Source organism: Mastacembelus armatus, chromosome 10 (assembly GCF_900324485.2).
Source record: "Mastacembelus armatus chromosome 10, fMasArm1.2, whole genome shotgun sequence".
NCBI lineage: Eukaryota > Metazoa > Chordata > Actinopteri > Synbranchiformes > Mastacembelidae > Mastacembelus > Mastacembelus armatus.
Genome location: NC_046642.1, coordinates 7,031,013 through 7,052,053, shown reverse-complemented (window position 1 = coordinate 7,052,053; position 21,041 = coordinate 7,031,013). Strand labels below are relative to the sequence as shown.

Genomic DNA, 21,041 nt, shown 5'->3' with positions numbered 1-21,041 from the left:
TGCTTACATAAACACAACAGAAAAGTGAAGCAATGGGATTCCCTGAGTGTTCATGTGGCAGCAAATGCATTTTAATGTGGTACTTGACAATGACTGAGGGTTATAGGACTTAAAACTAAATTCTTTCTTTCAGTCCACTAAGTTTTGGCTTCAGCCTATGCCCTGATCTATCGCCAGTCATGCTTGAGAATGTTTTGGTTTAGCCACTTATGGATTCAAATCAGACTTCTTTCAAATTACTACAGGTAAGATACAATATAATAAAATAAAGAAAACATTATTACTTAAATCTTCTCCATGTTTAGCTCTCTTAAGGTACTCATTTCTCAAGCATCCCTGTTAAACCGGGTTGGAATTTTAAGTTATAATTAAACCTGCTCAATGTGTAATCATGACCTTTGCCAATGGCTTTCCTTGTGAACATGTCCTTTCAGGTGTAGAGAAAAACTGTATCCACCTAATTCTTTGAAAGATTCACTAACCTGCAGACGTGTTTAATCTCACCCTGCGGACCGTGTCATTGGCTAAAGAGTGACTGAAAAATTACTAGAGGTGACTGATGCAACAAGGAGAAAATCGTCCATTTAAGTAGCCCAAACAATCACTGACAACACGGGAATAACAAGCTTGGACAGCAAAAATTTATTCCACATGCTCTGTTGGCCTAGTCGGCCATTTGTCTTGGCATTCCAGTAGCTTGGCTCCCCTCCCTCAACATAGTCCTTTTTTTCCACCGTACTATTGGAACTAACCAGTGAATGTAAAAGCTGGCGTAATCCTGACACTCCAACAGAGAACAGCACAGGGTCACCAATGATACCAGTGCCGGGAAATGGGGGAAGTTCTACTGAAACAAGAAACTGAGACACGGAAAAAACATGGCAAGCTGACTGTGTCCATGTGATGCAACTCATATGCGAGAGGCAGTGCATTTTTGCAACATGCTATCAAAACTGACTCTTTATTCTCCTTAAATAGTTAAGACAGGCATAAATGTTGCTATTCTGATGAAAAATTTGACTCTGAGGAACATTGCTGGGATACACTCTCCAATAATGTACAGGGCCTGTTCCTACAGCCCCTTTGTATTCCCCAGTCAGAGAACAGCAAATATTCAGAAAAACCAAGTGGTTTATAACTCAGGTTGAAAAATAGACCCTGTGTGTATGTTAGGCCCAGCATCTTAAGAGCTTGACTAAATGTGAGACTCCATATTTTTAAAACATCTTGCTCAGGTGGACAAGCCTTTCCTCATCTCCCGATATTTCTCAATGGGCAACCAACCACAAGCAAAAATACCACTGAAAATGCAGTCCAAGAAAAACTGATCCAATTGCAATTTGCTGAGCAAATTGACATTAATAAGGGGGGAAACAGTATTCAAGATGTCAGTCAGTGGTGCCTACTCAAAATGGGGGCAGGGCTGCTCTTTTTTGCCCAAAACAGACAAGCAGGTAAGTCATTCAGACAGTGACGAGCTGACACCTGGCAGCAGCGTGAGCAGGGTTATTAATGTAGCATATCTACTGGGAACTGAGTTGTGTGTGTTCTCTGCACCTCCTCCCCCAAAAGAAAATGTCGACTTTCCAGAATGAGAACATTCATTTTTTTCTCATTGGGTCCCAGCATTGCTGCTACATTCATTTTCTTTCTCCCAGAGGAAGGAGAGATTAGTTACAAAAAGAGATGTGTAACTGAAAAGCACTTGATGTCCCTGCTTTTTTGATGCGCATTCATTCATTCATTCAGGGATTTGAGATACAGTGAAGAAGAAATGTGACTGAACTGTCAAGACAGCCACATTGATTTGCTGCCAATAACTGTTTAGGGTGATTAGTGGATATAAGTTAAGCCTTTATAATGATTTAGTCCTGTGGCTTAGGAAAAGAACAGGGAGTAACAGCAGTCCTGTGTAGCAGTTGTGTAGATGTAGCAGTGAGAGAGAATGTGCTGCCACCAGGTAAATTAGATCACAGTTCAGATGGTCATTAAACAGTCCTCTCTTCCCATTGTCATTTCATTCTATGAACACATTCATTTCTTAAATGGGGCCAGCTGTCAGCTTGTCACTGTCTGAATGATGTCTGGAGTCAAATGCATCCTGATGGAAATGAGAACAGAGGTATACTAATGGAAAGCAACCACAAGCTGAATGGGCCAGACTAAGCAAACTGTAGCCTTGTTTTATAACTGTACATAATTATTTACAATGCCATACTTTAACCTGAGTTCTTACATTATAGCAACAGCTCCCAAGTCAAAGATTAAAGTAGGGACAAAAACAACCAAAAGAAATATTCTTTTTAAAATACTATTATAAAAGAGAAAGTTGATGTGATGAACATTCTTGTCACTTATGTCTGTTTAATTTGGGTGTATAAGTCTAATACATTCTAAAACAGGCTATCCACTGGCTGGTGAATTTGGTTAACTGAATAAAAATGTATGATAGTTATAAGGTTTAACACAAGATATTTAAAATTCACATGCCTGCCTATTAGTCTTTCCAAACTAATAATTTAAGCAGCTACCTTTGGGTGAGTAACATAAATTAGATTGGCACAAAAAGCAATAAACAAACACCACCAAATATTTTTCACAGCGTAAACCTACGGGCTCAGTTACTATAAAACTGTACCACAGACAAAGTTCCTCCACACAGCCAACGCTCAGTAGCACAGGCAATGTGTTAAGGGCTGGGGCAGGATTAAGGACTGGGTAGACCTAACAGGTTTAGAACAACAGATTTGTGCCAGATTTAAATGAATTATGCTGTCTTTGAGGCAAAATCAAAACTGCATACGCTAATCTGTAAAACAGGCCACTGGATTTATAAAATGGCCTGAAAATGAAAAAAATCTATTTCTAAAATCATATTCTTCCTCACATAACAGAGTTTCTGTATGTTAAATGTACTATAATGAATGCCCTAACATTTACTACTTCATCACTTAATAAACTGTTTATTTTAAGCAAAGAAAAGAACTTTGCTACAGCTGAGGTAATGTTTTGTCAATAAAAAGAATAAAATACAGTGAGCTGCAACTTCCCAACCTCCATCCATCATATGCACTTTTTCCTCAAAATCTCAATTCTTGAGTGCTGAGTAGGTCCTCCTGTAGGATACAACTTAACCAAACAACCTGCTGAATTACAGAAAGGTTAACAAAACAACAAAATGCCAACAAAATGTCAAATTGTTTCTCTAAATATCTGAATATAAACAAGTTATTTACATAAAAACTATAGTTGGTTTAAACAATGGTTTATGTTTTTTTAAACCATAGAAAAACCATATACTATGTGTTTTTATGGTTGAATAGTATAGTCATGATTAACTGCTCATTTTGACATAAGTAAAGCTTTATAATTACCTGGCATATTTTGCAATGTGGTTATGATAATTTAATGTTCTGTCAACCTCTCTCTTCCTCACCCACTCAAAAACTGTCATAATACAACTGGTATTCTAGTTTCCAGAGCAAATGAGTAAATTTCCAAAAAGAATTAATTGCTAAAGCAGATGGAATGAAGCTCAGATGAGCAGTTAAAAAAAAAAAAACAGTGTCTGTCAACAACAGTGACATTATATAATAAGCCAAAAAAAGCTTGGCATGTTTACAAAAATTATAATTCCCTGATAGACAAAAATCTGTCCCAGAATATTTAGAAACTCTCTGCCAAAGCTCAAAATCAGCACACGAACAGTAACACTTTTGTCAGCAGCATCACTGACTGTCTGAGGGCTCACAGACTCAGCTTTTTTTTTTAGCTGAGACAGTTTTGAAAAATCATATTTGTATATTAGGGACAACACATAACAACAGATAACACTTAAATACACCCAAAAGCTGGAAGTTAATTAATCAGCTTAGTCAGTAGAAAAATAATTTGTAACTATTTTGATAGTCCATTTACTGAATAAGTCATTTCTGTAGTAAAAACACAGTACTCTCTATTTGAAGCTTAGGTTTTTCTGCTTTTCTCTGAGTTGAATAACTTTTAGTACCTTTGGGTTATGGACTTCTAGTCAAACAAAACAAGACATTTTAAGAATTCACCTTGAATGTTTTTCACTATTTTCTGACCAATGACAGATTGAGAAAATCCCTGACAGATTAATAAAAAAATAATAATGTTCAATTGCAATCCTTACTAAACAGAAATCTTAATCAAAACCATTAAAAAAAACAGTTCTGTGCAATTTTTTTGGTACTTTAGATGTTTAGCTTATTTTTCATGAAACAATACATCAAAAGGCATCTGATCAGTACAGTCTTCATTCTGTAGCATCACAATGAGCCCAGCCATAGTTACAAAGACCCATCTCCAGAGACAATAAGAACAAGGAGTTCTGCCGCAGAAGGTACGGACCCACAGAGCCCTGACCGCAACATCACTGAGCCACTCTGAGATTAGTTGAGACAGAGACAGCTCAAATCCACAAAAGAAACTAAGGCAACTTCTCCAAGATGCTTTGAACAACCTGTCGAACCCTTTGTGTATCTATAATTACTGGTACTATTTCAAATAGTAGTAACACCAAATACTGTTTTTTCTGTTTACGGCACTTTGTAAGTGGTAAACTGATAAATAAAAACAATTTATAGCATTATTTCTGAAAGCCTGCTCACTTTTAGCATCTAAATCTTTTGCACAGTAATATACAAGTGTATATCATAATTTCATAACAGATATACATAAAGGACAGCACAGGCAAATTTGTTTCAGTCTCCAAACAAAATAGGGCCTATACAGGTTCCATCTTACTCTAGGTTAGTCTTTTTCTTAAACGTCTTCAACACATACCAAAGCAAAAAACACTGTATTGAATAAGAAAAACTGTAGCTGAGACACTACTGTCTCAGCTGTAATCCTAAATGACAGCTATGTTAATTATATTCCCATTATCAGGGGCAATTTTAGACTGTTCTAATTCAATGTAGAAGAAGAAGGAGGAGGTAGCGGTGGATTTTATGGTAGAGATTAAATCAATTGAAAAGCAAATACAGGTGCTGCCTGTTTTGACTGTGAACATTGGATCATTATTACTGTGACTTAGAAAGTGGATGGTCACAGCTCCATGATGTGAATATTGTCAAACAACATTGGCTGACTTAGCTGCACACTTGTCAGGGCATGAGCTACTCTAACTGATGTACTTTACTATTTTAGTGTAAGTGCTATGAAATTGCAATAATGTGTAGTATTACAAAGCAATTATTCTTCTTTATTAACAAATGAAAGAAAACTCAGTTTTAAGTTTACAATAGACATAAGGGTAACTATGCTCCACATGGCAAATTACCAAACCACTGCTAAGTTATATGCACCTTTATGATGTAATTACACCTATTGGCTATGCAGTTACACAAAGTCTTTATTGACAGTGAATCCAGACATTGTCCAAACCCTCAATAACTGGAAATCTGTTCCTCCATAGATGGATCTAGATAGATAGATACGTTTTTTTTAATTAAAGAAAACAACCATGTTCAGGTTGAGAACGTGAGGTGAAAATGACACTACCTGACTGCATTGTTCATATCAACCCAATTCATTCTGCTTATTAGATCATAGATTCTGTGACTGGATGTTAAGTTTGCTATTTGAGGATAGAGGAGGAAAGTGATGGAGACGTGGACAGAGCAGGGTTTAGTCAGCAGATAGCCCCCTGGGAGAGAGCATGAGGCCCTGTATAAATGTCACAGTCCCTGTAGGCTGAGCAGACCCTAAAAAACAGATACTACAATAGGCCCTGTCCATTATGTTTTCTGTGCTATAACTAAACTCCAGCTATGTTCATGATATTCCCAATATGCTGCCTTACTGAGTTTGTTAGCCCTGTTGTTGTTAGCTACGTTAGCATCGGTCGCCATGGTGACTGCAGCGTCAGTATGAGCACCGTAAACTGTTACAACATAACGTTAATGACCGAACCGTCGTGATACACACAATAACAAAATGTTCAACCTTAAAACTCTTTCTCCTCCAGCAACGTGTGTGTCTGTGTGTGTGATTAGCGTGTGTCTGTGTAAAAACCGTGTGTGTTATGATCTCACCTTCCCACACGCACCGTCTCCAATCACTACAATTTTAAGCTGCTTGTCCTGGCTGTCCTCCTCCGAGTCTGACATGACGGTAAAATGTCCTTCGACTGTATCAGCGGGTAAAACCGAAACACCAGAAACAGGTCCCGGGTTGCAGAATCCAGCTCTCAGACTGATCACATACGGATTAAACGACTGCTGAGTGGACAAGCTGTCGCCATTTTGACTCTGCTGCTGCTCCGCTCGGCACGATCCATTCACGCTAACAGCTGAAAACATTAAACATTAAAGCGGGAATAACGGCCACCGAAAGACGAAACCAGAATCCACGTTTCGGCATTTTCAATTAGCAAATATTCCCCTCGTCTTAACAAAGTCCTTTGTCTTCGCAGGAAAACAACAGAACCGGAAAACCGGTTCTGCGTGTGGTTCTGTCCTGTGTGTGACGCTATGATGTTGCCATAGTAACAAGGGTCACGGGGCTAAAAGTAAATTTTTACTCAAGTACAATTTTGAGGTACTTCTATTGTAGTATTTCTATTTTGGCTACTTCATAGCCTGCTTCCATTTCACAACACTATTTACTTATGACACCTAAAACACATTTCCTCTTTAGTGCCTTTTAAGTGAAAATGTTCACGATGATTTTAATGTTAAAACTTGGATTTTTAGAATTTTATCTATTGTGGCTTTATGTTTCGTAATTAACCTAAAGACTACTTCCTGTACCACAAGGTGTTAGTATAAAATTTATAATAATACTATTCGTCTAATATTAATTTTAACTGTATATTCACATGCACAAACATATATCATTTGATTTCATATCTAAATTACGTGTATGTACTTTGATTCCAAATACACTGGGTTTACTGAGATTGCTTGTTTCTTCGAATAACAGGACTAGCAGTCTGTACTTTTTGTCTGTAGCGAGCTGTCTGTAGCAGGCTGTCTGTAATATATAAACTTTATAATGTAAACCTAGCACAAATGCAGTACAGTTATTCATCTTGAGGTTGTCTTATTTCATTCTCCACACATGCACATAGGCCAAACCTGAGTGTATACACACAGGCACACTGTGGGTCATGTGAACATACCGTAAATAAACAGCTGTTATGCACTAATTTTAACAGCATATATTTCTAATAATATTAGTGACTGATATGTCACAGGTCTTTGCTGATTGTTTAGATGAACCATCTTTGATCTTGTATATGAAATTTACTCTCAGGTTTCTCCTGCTAAAGAGGTATCTGAGATTTTCTGATTGAATAAAGCTTAAGTCTGAATATGTCCAACAAACACTTAGAGCCACCTTGAAGGATTTTTTTCTTTGCCCTTAAACCATTGTAAACCCTCAGGGGAAACAGTTCAAAGGTTAATATTGTTTCATCCTCTTTCATTATTCACAGCTGAAGAGTCTCAGTTTGACGTGGCTCACAGAAATATCTCACCAGCTAGGTAATGTAATTGCTCTGGTTTACACAGTGATATATTTACCAAACGAAACATCACTGTCGTTGGCAAGTTCAGTCTTTGGTAAAGTGCCAAAACAACATTTTTAGACAATATGCTTGTTACATTTCTGTCTAGTGCAGCTGAAATTTGTTCCAAATTAGCCTAGAAACACACTGCTCAATAAAAACATAAAAGTAGGACTAAATGTAGTTAAAGAATCACCATTAAAGCTGAATTAGTTTAAGGGTGCATGTTTTTAGGTGGTTGGCATAACGTAGTGCAGCCCTTCACTATAAAGTAATAATTCATAAATAATGTTAGAGATTTACCTTTTTGATACATTTTAATTAAACTTTTAACTATCACAAAAGGTTTTTGTTCAGTAATTTTAGCATTTTACCTTATAGGACTGGACAGGAGGGCATTTCTCTCTGGAAACTTGTTAAAATTTAAAGTTTATAAATGGAGGATAATACTTCGCCCAAATTTTCCACATACACTCAAAAATAAGTAAATAAATAAAATGTTTTTTATCTGAACATATTTCACTCTGAATGCCCTCAAATCCATGATTAGCTTTGGTGACATCTTTTTGTTAAAATGCCTATATGAATATATGTTTTTGTCATATTGCTATAGAAAATGACCTGTGATGTTTTACAAGCCAGAGGTTGAACCACGGCGCTTTCACACCGCTGTGTGCGCGCCACCGGGAGGAATTTGCACCTGGCCAGGTGAGGCGGGTCAGTGTGAGCCAAAATGGTGATGAGGGTGTGATTGGCAGCTCCCGGTCCGGACAGAAATGTTTGGAGTAAAATGACGCCCATTTATTTTGAAAAGGTTTATTTCTTTTTTTTTTGAGCCGACCAGGACAAAAATAATTCTCTGCGCCGTTTTTGGCTTTTTCTGTAGATGCGACCAGTTGAGTCCGTGTAAATTTAGCCTGCAACGTTATCGCCAAATGGAGAGTGTAGTTAATTGATCCCGTCATAGACAAGGAATTTGGGAGTTGAAGGGTTAAATGGATTAAATACAAATGAAGGAATTAACAAGATGGATCTTTACGCATAAAAGCTTCACCTGCACAAAACAAGAAAAACACAAAAATCTCATGTAACCCGTGATTTGTGTTGTTCATAGACCATCACGCCTATGGTCATCTCACTTAAGACGGTACAGATGAAAAGTGAACTGAGGTTTTCTATTAACTGACAGATCTGTGGGTTTTTGCATACAAAGCGCCAATCTTTGAAATATTTGTAGATCCTATTAATGCAATTAAATGTATAGAAATAGGTGAGAGATAGTGCAGCACTAGTCATTATAAAAAGGATTTCTGCAAGTGAACCTGTGGACATGGCACACATCTATTTTACAGTTACCTCGAAATCTTCTTTGATTTGTTGGTTTAATAAACATCAGTCTGAGGAGACTATGGCCTACATGATGCACGGAGAGGAAAACACTTGGTTTAGGTTACTAAAATAATATTTTAAAGTAACCTGTGAGTGATTGCGTCTGTTCGGCTAAAAAATAAAGAACTTGTGAAGTGCCCGTGTCGTTATTAACAGTTTCACTTGATTCGTGGGCAGATTTTGAAAATGGTCATTGAGAAATCACCAGACAAGTCGATTTGTAGCATATTAAAACCAAATGTAGAAGGACAGAAGACCTAAACAGGCTCTTCAACGATTTGTCAATAGGATATTTGCTGCAGTGTAATTTACTGGTAAGCCGTGTGATATTTAACATAAATATGAATATAATGTTTTTTAAATTCGCCTTACGTCTTTTTGTGGTTTCTGTGCGACAAAAGCCGCAAATATAAGCTCCTGTGAGGAAACGAGGAGCCGACAGCAGCTTCAGCTCTGACTTATTTATTTAATCGCAGTTTTGAGCCACGGTTGTAATTTGCCTTCAATCGATCTGGTGATCTGGTTCTGTACATTAAGTCAAATAATACCCATTAAATACCGGTGCTCTATCATCGACACTGTCAGTAACAAGTGGAGAATCTCGCAGCAAATGAAAATAATTACTGTTCAGTGTAAAAGTCGAGAGAGCGACAGAAATGTCTTTGGTTTGAAAGAACATGAAGGTCAAGTCAAAGGCCAGACTGTTCTTCCCGAAAATACCGCAATACTTTTCACAAGAAACACCAAATATTTAAAAATCATATCATGTCAAATGTCTTGTGCTGATCTCTGTTGGGTAAAATTAATCCACAACAGGCTTTTTAAAAATCCCAAACTGCAGATTTGCTCCTTGAACAAACACCAAAAGATGTGCCGGGTGGTTTTTGTTAATGAGTAATAGTCGATGAGGAAAATTCTCGTGCGTAAACCTCCTTGTACGTGCGAGATGTAGACGCTTCTCCCCTGTACGTCATCTTTTCCTGGAAAAACTCTAATTAAAGAATACCACGATGAAGGAAATATCGGGGACACTGCTATGGGGTTAATGTACACTGATGTGGGTGTTTGCATTTGAACGACCAGCGTTTGAAAGGAAAACATCCTCTATATCAGATATCGCCACATGCAGGTATGAAGGGAAGCTATGAAGGAAGGTCCACTCCTCAGTGTCCCTCTGAGTCCTCTAGGCTGCCAATAAGGAGAAGGATGTGCCTGCACGTTGACGCCATTTGCGAGTATAGAGGTGCTGTTTTTACCAAACAGGATTAAAGAAGATGGGGAACTGATAAAGCATTGACCTACATATACCAGGTGTTGGTGTGTAAAAGTGTCAGTGCGTAAAAACGCAGTGACATTGCGCTTTCCCGTCAAAACCCTGTAATACAGAAATTCCCTGTTGTCATCCAGTAAAGGACATTTCTATGACTCCGGGCTTTTTGGTGCTTTCCTTGTCCATATATCAGCTTATTAACTGGAATCATGTGTTTGGCCCATGTCACACTGCGCTACACAAATCTTTCTGATATTTCGATAGATTCTGATACAAGGCATCCTCAGAGCGTGTTAGTAAGGGATGTAGGTATTTTATAAGATCAGAGATGGATGGCTGACGCACAGCAGCTCCCTGCTGACCCCGGTTTAACATCAGGCTGTTACTGGAGTCCGAACAGCAGTCAATCCTACTCCCACAATACTTCAACTCCAGCATTAGGCCAAAATTACAGAGAGAAGCTTAAATCAGCTCCGATATGAAAGAAGAAATAAGACACGATTTCCTATGTGCAATTAACCCAAAATGAGAACGTTTTCCCTTTTTTGACTTAAATGTAGGCCCAGTGTCATAGGCCTTAACCCCGGAATTCTCCTCTCCTTAGGGTGACTTGCAGCACTAAAGGAAGCTGTCAGTTCGCCCAGTCCGATGATCACAGCGCTATTCATCACTGTTTGACAGGTGTGTTGCGACTATAAAGCGCTAACATCACGGTGACGTTGAGGAAACTGGAATTAAACACATATTTTCAGCCAAATAAAACGTCTTCGCTGCGAAACAGAAGGTGTTGGAAAATGTAATAAACGTTTTTATATGGCCAGTTTAGTTTTAGGAGGCTTTTATTCTTGTTTCATTAGGGTTGGGTCAATTGTGCAAATGATAAAAAGGTGTTTATAATGCGTCAATTTCAGAATTGGTGCAATAATTGTATTATTTGACTTTTTAATTTCATTCTGAGTGAACTTTTCCTCATAAAAGACGCTGCATCTTTGTATATAATCAACCACCTTAAAGGTTTTTAATGTAAAAACTAAGCCGTGATTATTACTCGGAATAATTATAATAATTGTTTTTATGCATTTATTGGCCAATCACTTACTGGGAGTTCAAAAAACGTTCATTTTAAACCAGCACGAAAAAGAACAAATACGTTAAATCTATATTTTTTTCTTTTTATAACTTATTAGTAAAATCCGGCCTGCTTTATTGGTCTTATTAAAAGTATCTATTTTCCAGTTATTCGTTGTTCATTAAAAAAAAAAAAAACTTCAAATAAAACTGCATCCAAGTAAAAGTAATAATGCCTGATATGTTTTAATGTTTTTCAATCTAAACAGTCATTTAACACAAACAGCACATGCACATTTCATTTGAAAGCTGGTCTGTTATTCGCCTGTTTCCTGCCACACGGTCACTTTCAGGCCCTAAACACAACAAACCGCATCCTCTGTCTGATTCTGTACATGCCCACACACTATAATGCATTTTACATTGAAATAACGTAGCGGATATGCTCAAAAGTGCTGAAATATCTTACCTTTACAAACACAGCAAGAAAAAAAAACACAACCTGTAACAGACAGTTATTTGAAAAGTCAATGGAATATGCCTATTTCCAATCACTGTAGAGGTAGGATGTACGCATGTAAAATATAAACCAACATAAGGTGACAATTTCAGTCTGTTTAGGGTCCAGGGGGCTTCAGAGGTCCATAGGGGGATCCCAGGCAACGAGAGGCAATACTTTAATATTACTGGGTCACTCCTCAGAGGTTAACATACTGACACTTTATGAGGAGGTCCAGTCTCCCCGCACACCTACAGTTCAGACAGGATTTCAGCCTAATTCATGAGAAATGTCTCATTAAAACCGGCTCCTGTGGACTGACTCTGCTTAATGAAAGGAGTCGTCTAGAGATGAGAAAAAAGGAAGAGAGTTGGGAACCCCTGGTCTGGCCTGGGCGGCTGGATGAGGCAGTTTGTCTGGACACGCTGAGCAGATTAAAAGTCCCCTCAGGTCTCCTCCTCTTGTCAGAAGAAAAGTGTAGTTACGTTTGATTTCCTGGTAGGAAAAATAATAAAAATGAATAAATACAGTCACTGAGCTCTCACTGATTCCCCGCACACGCAGACAGTGTCCATGCAGGGAGGCAGTAGGCGTAGGGGTAGTAGTAGGACGGCTGCAGGGAGAGCAGCGGGGGCCGCAGGATCTCTCCGGGGCTGTACTGTCTCTGGTCGTCCCGCACTAAAACTTTCACCGCCACTTTCTTGGCCGCCGGGGTCGATGCCATAAGATCGGCGGCCATCTGGCGGCGTTTCGTCTTGTACCGGCGGTTCTGGAACCAGATCTTGACCTGAGTCTCTGTGAGCTTCAGGGAGGCCGCCAGGTCCGCCCTCTCCGGCCCGGACAAATATCGCTGGTGGTTGAATCGGCGCTCCAGTTCGAAAACCTGAGCATGGGAGAAGGCGGCTCTGGAGCGCTTTTTCCGCTGTTTGGGCTGGTCCAGGCTCTTCTCGTCCAGCGTGCTAGAGTCTGGGAGAGGAAGACACGCACACGGACACATGCAAGTGAATTCCTGTAACTGACTGATAATTGAATCCAGCTAAAAGCACTTCTGTCGCTGAAGTGACGGACGCTTTGGAAACAAAAATAAAACTAAACTTGAAAGGAGTGTGCACACAGGCAGAAGGATGTTTTGATTTTCTGTTGTAAATAAATTGCGTCTGATTTTTCCTGGGTCGCTGTCGCTTTCAAATGAAATATGTGCAGAAAGGGCAGAGATTATTTCGCAAGAGTCTTCAAACAAAAACAGCGTGTCTGTCAAGTCCAAAGTTAAATTGTGCCAGTGCAGCATCACAACTACACACAAATACAATTATGATCAATGCCCATAAACATTAGTGATATGGGGACACAGTTGACTACAAAGCTTTAGCCAGTGTCCATTATTACCTGTGCGTAAAATTAGGACAAGTCGTGCGTAAAAGTTATCAGGATTTGGAGACGTTTTGCCAATAGGCCTGATCCCACAATGACAACCACAGCACTCGATTCAAAATGATTACAGCAGCAGAAAACGTCTCATAAATAGGTAATGAGACTTTTTACAACCATAAGTCTTTAAGCTTTTGTACAAATCAAATAGTCGCTTTAGTTTTGTTTGGTGTTAACTGATGTTTTACTCTTTGTGTCCTACTTACCCGTAACATTATTGGGCTCACTGTCACTTTTTGTGTTTTCCGCAGCTGCAGACTCGTGGTCCGTCTCCTCCTGCAGGCTTTCCTCCGGCACATCAGACGCAGGATCTCCGTCCTTCTCCGATTTGCACACGGCCGCAATCTTGCTGTCGTTGTCGTCGCTGAGTCCCGAGTCCGAGTCGTAGCTTTTCTGGTCCGTCGGCTCACAAGTCTCCCCATCATCTCTCCGAGACCCACCGTTCATCTCCCCAAATATTTTCCAGCACGCCGCGTTGGAGAAGCACATGTCCAAATCCGGCAAGTGTCGGCTGTCGTCCTTTTTGTTCAGAATGGCTTGGATCGAGAAAGGCATCAGCGAGTTGCCACGAACGGCCATTTTCAGAAAAGTTTTCTCGCTCTTCAAGTTGACTTTTTAACCGACCCAGAGTAAATGTCAGTTCATCCACATTTTACTTCCTCCGTGGAGCACTGCTGTCACTTAATTCTTTCCCTCCAGTGTTGGTTCCTGGTCACATCCCCTGCGGGAGAAGCCGCGTAAAGTTTCTGCTACATCCGCAGACACGATGATGCTCCTCCGCATAGCTCAGCCATCAGCGCGGGCTCTCTCCAGTCTCTGGCCCTTTTCACCCATTTTTTTTTACCGTCCACCCTCACCTGTGACTGACAGGCCTCCCATTGGTCCGCAGAGTAGGAAAGCCGTTTCACGATTGGTCACTGTAAACGACGTCACGCTGCTTTCAACCGAGTGAGAAAAAGTTAAAGGAAAGTTTGGTGGCAGCTTTTCACAGGGGACTACGTGCAGGTTGCGACAACACAAACTAATTTGATCTTTATCCGAAAACAGGAGCGCAAACGGCATCGATGCATGAGCTCTGATAACAGGCCTGCTGTTGATTTGGTTAGATCGATTTCTAAAGCATTGAGGATTTATTCAGCTTAACGTGCTGAATTCTCTGTTTCCTTTAATGTTGAAATGTCCTGCAGAAAAATCAATGCCAGGTGCGTTAAAGTGTGAGATGACATGAATATAGGTATTAGCAGCAGCACCAGTCGAACATGAAACAGGAATAGCTTCTCTCCCTGCATCACTTGAATGCAGCATCAGAACAATAAATTCACAGGATGTGTCATATTTTAAAAACTTAACTCTTCATCATCCAGACGTGTCTGTGGGGAGTCCAGTGCGTAAAGCTTCAAGCGACATTTTTTTCTCCATTGGTAAGAGTTTGGGCCGTGACCAGTCTGTGTCAGATTGTTACCAACTCAGTCTGCCCTTTATTAAACATTTCAACTCATTTCCCTGGCAGCCTGCATCACGATTCGCCATGACCAGGTAGGGCTCAGCTTGTGTGCAAAACACATTTTTCCACTGTCTAAATACGAGTTAAAAAGACATAACCTAAGATCATCTGCACCGCGTAAATCAGGTTTCATTAAAGGAGGAAAAATATTGATCAGATAACAGTTTAAAGGCTATTTATACATTTGTTTCAGGACCAGGCAGATTGTGCAACGCCCTGTAGACGCTACTTCAGAAAAAGCCAGAAATAACTGAAGCAGGAAACAACAGAAATGATCACGTCCTATCAGCAAAATATTTGACTCATTCAAAAGTTGATTTGTATGAAAATTAATTCTCATTTTTGCAGCATCGAGGGTTGTTGGTTTTCTTTAACCTGATGTTGACATTCTGTTTAATCAGCTCAATTATAAGCGTGAACATTATTAGTATTTAGTTAAATGTGCAGACTGAGGGCCGAGGCTCTCGCTCAGGGTTAAAGTGAATCAACATCTGTCTCTGCAGATCCGGATCGTGACCTCTGCCGTTTTTCACGTTTTCACAACAGATTTCAGAGTTTTCAGCTGCTTCCAATCACCAACCAATCAAATCTGAATTCGTGTCAACAGTTCTGTAAATTACACAAACAAATAGATCTCCCCTGTTTAATGCAGAAGTAGATGTACTGTATATTATAAAGCTGAGTGAATCCAACTATTAGATTGGTTTCTGTCACCTTTGTGTGGGGGAACTTAGAGAAGCATGTATAAACTCATATTATATAATATGCTGCAGATTAATAAACTTTTTTAAAATATATTTTATTCTTTGGAATTAGTTATTTATTTCTCTGGCATAGCTGTTTTCGGTTTGAACTGGAGTTAATCAGGCGATGAGTAAATATTATGTAACTGGTTTTATTGGTTCAGTGCTGCCTCAATGAAGGTGTCGGGCTGATAGTGAGACGCGGATCATTATCGACACATTATTATTGATATATTTCTACTGTCGCGACTTTTTTCTCTACAAAAATCTATTTGCTGATGTGAGAAAAATGAACAGTCCATATTGTAATTTGTAGAAATCTTAAAATGCAATAAAGAAACTGTGAGGAGGGGGAAAAGCAGATTGGCTCCTAAAAACAAGTTTCTAATTATTTATTTATTTATTTTTATTTCGTTGCGCTTTGGGTCTTGTTTTATTTTATTGAATCTTTTGAGCCCGAACTTACAGACTGAGCTGATTGTTTGAATACACAGGGCGAAAATAAAAAGTGAGTCTCTGTCAGCAGACCTGTCTTGGTTCAATTGTTTGTGTTGTGGGAACATTTGAATGAAATCACTGGATTAAAATATTGATCTGTGGAATCAGAAGAAAATTCTCTCCTCCTCCTCTTTATCGCTTTAAACAACCCTGGCTCTTCATTAAAAGGCGCCATGTGAATTATGAAGAAAAGAAAACAGGCTTCACGTATGTCTTCATATTCACCTATGTCTTTATATTTAAGGACTGAATTGATCAGTGCTGCTGTCACCTTGTGCACACCCGTTGTGTGCATATATTATACCATCTAGTGGCCACTGGAAATAGCTCTTCAGTTTGACTTCTTGACATCTTTACGTTTGGGGTCAGCAGCTCAGTAACAGCAGAACTGTGAAAAACAGCCTCTAGATATTCCAGTGGCCTCATTATGCTGTTAGATCGTGTTGACAGTGACTACATGTCAGGAAAAAAAAAAAAAATTTAAAAAATATCCCAGCATTTAGTCGACACCACAGTGTTCAGCGCGTCAGCTGCAGAGTTTTCTTTGGGCTGCTGCTTCTAAAAAGTTATGCAAATCAGCTAAACTTTGTAATTGGGTTTAACTGCGAGGAGCCTGTGAAAATGAATTCAGCTCTGCGGAATAGAATGATGTGGCATTGTCTCAGGGCTGGATGTGACCTTGGAAGTCTGCATCACCGCAAGCAATGAAAACACAACTGGAAAAGGGAAGCGCACAAACCGCTGACACCGTCTGGATATTTTCACACACTGTTGTTTTAGAAACTGCTCATTCCGCCCAAGGCCAATACACAACTGGTGCATCGCAGAGTTTTTATTGTGTAGTAGAAAAAAAAAGGCTTTTCCTTGGCGCCCGTGCTGGATTTTTGATTTTCTCTTTTGTCCTAAAAGCAGCCTAACTGACCCATACACGGGGCTTTACCCTGAGAAAAATGGAAAATAAATAACAGTGTCTGCCAATTCTCTGACAAAGCGAGTCAGTGTGTGCCTATCAATGTGATGTCAAGCAGAGCTGCGCGGGTTACACTGTGTTTTGGTAACCACACTGTGAGGAAGAGTAATAAGCAGTAAGTAGCTGTAAGTGGCAGGAAATGTAAACAGCAGCACCAAGAGCTGCTTGGTTTTCATTCACACAACTGCAGGGCATTAAAAAACAGACTGGCTTGTTGTGATTCACACCTGGAGTTAAGGTGACCACCTGATCAACTGCAAATGTGCTGGAGAAATGAAATGTAGTTATATAAAGGTAATGAAGAGTAGCTGTATGCAATACTTCACACAATCTGAGACATGGACACTATACGACTGAATTTTGTAACTAGTGGTGAATATCAGTAACAGTGACATAATAACAGTTAGTTCTGGTTTGATGGGACAATATTAAAAGAGAATGTCAGATGTGTGTATTCTGCTTATTTTGCTGTTTTATAAAATGCCCTTTTGTTTCCTCGGCCTCAGGTGAAGTTTCCAGGTTGTTTCTGTTCAGTTTACAAAGATATAGAACAAAGAAAAAGCAGGTGAAGCTCATATTTGTGAAGCTCAATTTTTGCTTGATAAATCACTTTAAAGATGTATAATTAATATGTTTCTCTCTGTTTATAGTGAACCTGAAACTGAGGCTGGTTTCGGGCCATGAGGCCTCCCTCTGCTGGCGAAGATGAGAACCTGTTCTCTCAGGAAAGGAAAGATGAGACGTTCACTACATAATGGCCATGCCGGGAAAAGGTATATTTAGGCATCTCTTTCTACCTACAGTGACACGATTCCTTAATATCGCCCAGACTATTTGTCTACTCTGCTCCAGGGTAACACCACAGTGAAACCCCCAGCACGTTTCCAGTGAAGAAATCAACTTTAAATGGTATATTAGGCTATTACACCCCCCTTTCTGCCTCTTCTTGTAACTTCATTCTCAGGTTTTAAAACAGAAACCTCGCCTGATGCAGCAACATACCAGTTGCTGTGGTAACATCTCTGTTTCTCCTCCTCTCCAGGGTGTGTTTATGACAGGTTCTGGTATGAAAGAAGGAGGCTCACAGCACGCCATACCCCCCCATCCCTCCTCCTCCTCCTCCATGTCAGAATAGTTGCCAGATTGTGTTCAGATGGAGCAATACATGAGAGGGCACTGCCAAGAGTCGTTTGCTATAAAGGTTTCCAAAATGCCCTCTAGATTTCTCACCAAATATCACATCCAGTGTGATAGCAGCCCTAATCAACCTCAACACTGGAAAGTGGAAGGAGAGGGAAGGGACGGAGGGGGTTTGTGCCAGCTTTAAGTGTGCTTTCAGTCGCCTGCGTTACAATTTAACACTCTTTGCCAAAGAAAAATTATCCTTGCATGCAATGGAGCACTAAATGGAAGAGCCCTTGGGACAGAACACTTAATACAGTAAATGGAAGCAAGAGACAAGCAGAGAGAAGTTCCTTCATCTGCTGGAACAAATTCAAAACATCTCAGCAATGGCTACATTACTGCAGAGCAGAAGCGGGGGTATGCCTGCTGTTACAGTCCAATTAATGTGTGTAGATAGTGTGGACGTGATTTATAGTTTATTTTTGACTCTGCTGTGCTGACAAACGAGCTCTCATCTGCCTCTGGCATGCAACAGATAATGCATGCAGCTCAAGCACATCATGAAAGGCTTCTCAGGCCTGAAGGGGCTTTTGCTGCCTACTCGGGGTCTGTGACCGGCTCCTTTCTCCTGCACTCACGCCTAAATAAAGACGTCCTTCAAAGCAGCAGAGCCCTTTCACTGGTTTCATGTCACATGCAAAATACCACTTTTGAGAACTGATGTATGAAAACTTCAAGGACCATTTAGAAATTCTTGAGATATTATGAGCCTTTTCTTTTCAGAAGGTGAAGTGGGTGTCACAAACTGCAGCTGCATTTCTGTTTCATGTAGACAAACTCTCCATTTTACCGGATTTACCTCGGACAGGTGCTTAAAGGTTAGAACACAGAAGCAGGACTGAAACTAAAGATTGTCTATGCTGTATAGTAATCTATGGATCATTTAGTTGAATCAATCAATATATTCTGTAGTCCATGACATGTCCAAAAACTCTAAAAACAGTCAATTTTAATGACATTCACCTGAGAAAAGCAGAAAATCCTGACAGCTAAGATGAAACCAGCAGATGCTTGGTCTTTTTGCTTGATTAACAACTTAATTTATACTAAAATTTGTTAATTGTCTGTCAGTACTATCACTTAATCCATACAAAAGTCTAATAGGATGACTAATATTTTTCTAATTATTACTCTTACAATGTCAGTCATTATTCTCTAGACTGTCTGTAGCACTCAGCCTCAACTCCTGCTGCAGATATTAAACCTTTAAAAACTGTTAAAACTAAAAAAAAAAAAAAAAAAACTAATTTTCAGCAAACATAACTAAACAAGGACAAACAGTTCTATTGTCTGGGACTATTTTCAGAAGTGGAATAATACACATCACAAGCAGGTATTTAGGATTAATTCAAATAAACTACAATGCCTATGTTCATGATCATAAAGCAACACGCCACTAATATGTTTTTAGAGTTTTTGATACAATGATGGAAGTCGATGGAACAGAGGAAGAAGCTACACCAGGCTGTGGCTGCACAGGCGTTTCTTGTTAGAGGAATGAATTCACTGGTTTTTGTGGGATTTGTTTATAATAAGTCAAATACAGTTTATCATCAGTCTAATCTTTTAAAGGGCCTGAAAACCATTTTCTTTTCAGTCATCATTTTGCTATGAGAAACTGGATCCTACCCAAACATTAATATTTTCTACCAAAGTTGGAACATTCATTAAGAAAAAAAACATTTGTGTTTTTGTCACTTCTTAATATGGGCAGAGCTCAGCTGGTAAATCCAGTTTAAAAATGTTCTTTTTATGCAAGAACAAACGTCTTTTCTAACTTCACACTGTTCTGACATACTACAATTGATCAATTCAACCCCAGTATGTGAACAGTGAACACATATTTTAGAAATATTGCTGCACTCTGTGTGTGTGTTTGTTGCAGCTTCAGATGACAGAAGTCGATCCAAACCTCAACTCAACTGCAAAACTATTTCAGTGCTCCAAAAGAATGAGAAAAAAAAAAACTTTAAGACTTTAAGCTACCACCCCCCCCCCATTGCCTGTCGCTGACTATTTCTATGACTCTCATATGAAACACTTTTGACGTTAAACACCTGTTAACTTTTATGTCTTGTGAGAGGAGTGGCTGAATGGAAGAGCATTATATTCAGTGCCAGTCTGCCTGGCCAAATCCCCAGTAGAGGAAAGACCACTCCCAGCAGCAGAAGCAAGTGAGCCCCCTTATCCCTGCAGTCTGCAAGGATCCCCTCTGCTCAGAGCCGACACTTACCTTTATTCCAGTTGACAGCTGTGTGAAACCACCATCTTTCCACAGCGCTCTGCTGGATAAACTGCACAGCTACCCACCAGCAGACCTGCCTAAGAGGAAAGAGGGAGATGTGAGGAGGTTTGAAGCAGTTTGTGTTGTTGTTCTGTGTCACAGTTAAAAAATATTCCTCTAATCTGCTCAAGTCAAGATGCCAAACAGGGTAAAGGTGCCAGAGTCCTAATAACTTGTCCATTATCCGGAGAAGTATTAAAAACCTTCAGTCCTATATGTTTGTGATTGCAGGTTAGACACACACAGTAAAAGTGGAGATGGTGTGTACATGTGTTGTGCTGCATGTTATTTGCTGGGAGCTACAGCACTAATGAAACAATCATTTTAAATGTACTCATCTATCTTTCTATATCATTAGGGATTACTGCTGGGAAACACTGTCCTTCATAATTTCATGTTTCAGATAAAATGACTGTGAAACATTAAATCCTATTTAGTGTCTTATTAAAGCAGATTTAAACACTTCTCATTTAAACTTGGTGAATCCTGCAGGAACCCAGGACTTGTTGCAGTCCTGCTTTAGCGCTACTTTTCTTATTTACCTTCATTTGTCTTGAAACAGCCAAGGGGGCTAGATTGGGCATTTTCATGTGCACCTTCCTCCCACTTTGTCTTTCATGTGCGCCCTAAATTACTACCCCTCTCTTCGATGGTGTAATTAGTTCC

At 39.5% G+C, this 21,041-nt stretch overlaps 2 protein-coding genes across 2 annotated transcripts in view; both read right to left on the bottom strand.

Annotated features, from left to right (window-relative positions):
- Nucleotides 1-6,481, bottom strand: part of rab28 (RAB28, member RAS oncogene family) — a 29,053-nt gene extending 22,572 nt beyond the window's left edge. The window contains exon 1 of the mRNA XM_026331339.2: nt 6,063-6,481. Within this exon, the coding sequence (XP_026187124.1) occupies nt 6,063-6,329 (267 nt within the window). The 5' untranslated portion in view covers nt 6,330-6,481. The remainder of the gene's footprint in view (nt 1-6,062) is intronic.
- A 5,233-nt stretch (nt 6,482-11,714) lies between these two features.
- nkx3-2 (NK3 homeobox 2) lies at nt 11,715-13,963 on the bottom strand. The gene is made up of 2 exons (XM_026330629.1): nt 13,398-13,963; nt 11,715-12,729 (listed from the first exon to the last, which is right to left on the bottom strand). Exons 1-2 carry the CDS (start codon nt 13,768-13,770, stop codon nt 12,305-12,307), a joined length of 798 nt encoding a protein of 265 aa, XP_026186414.1. The 5' UTR covers nt 13,771-13,963; the 3' UTR covers nt 11,715-12,304.
- Between the last annotated feature and the right edge of the window lie 7,078 nt (nt 13,964-21,041).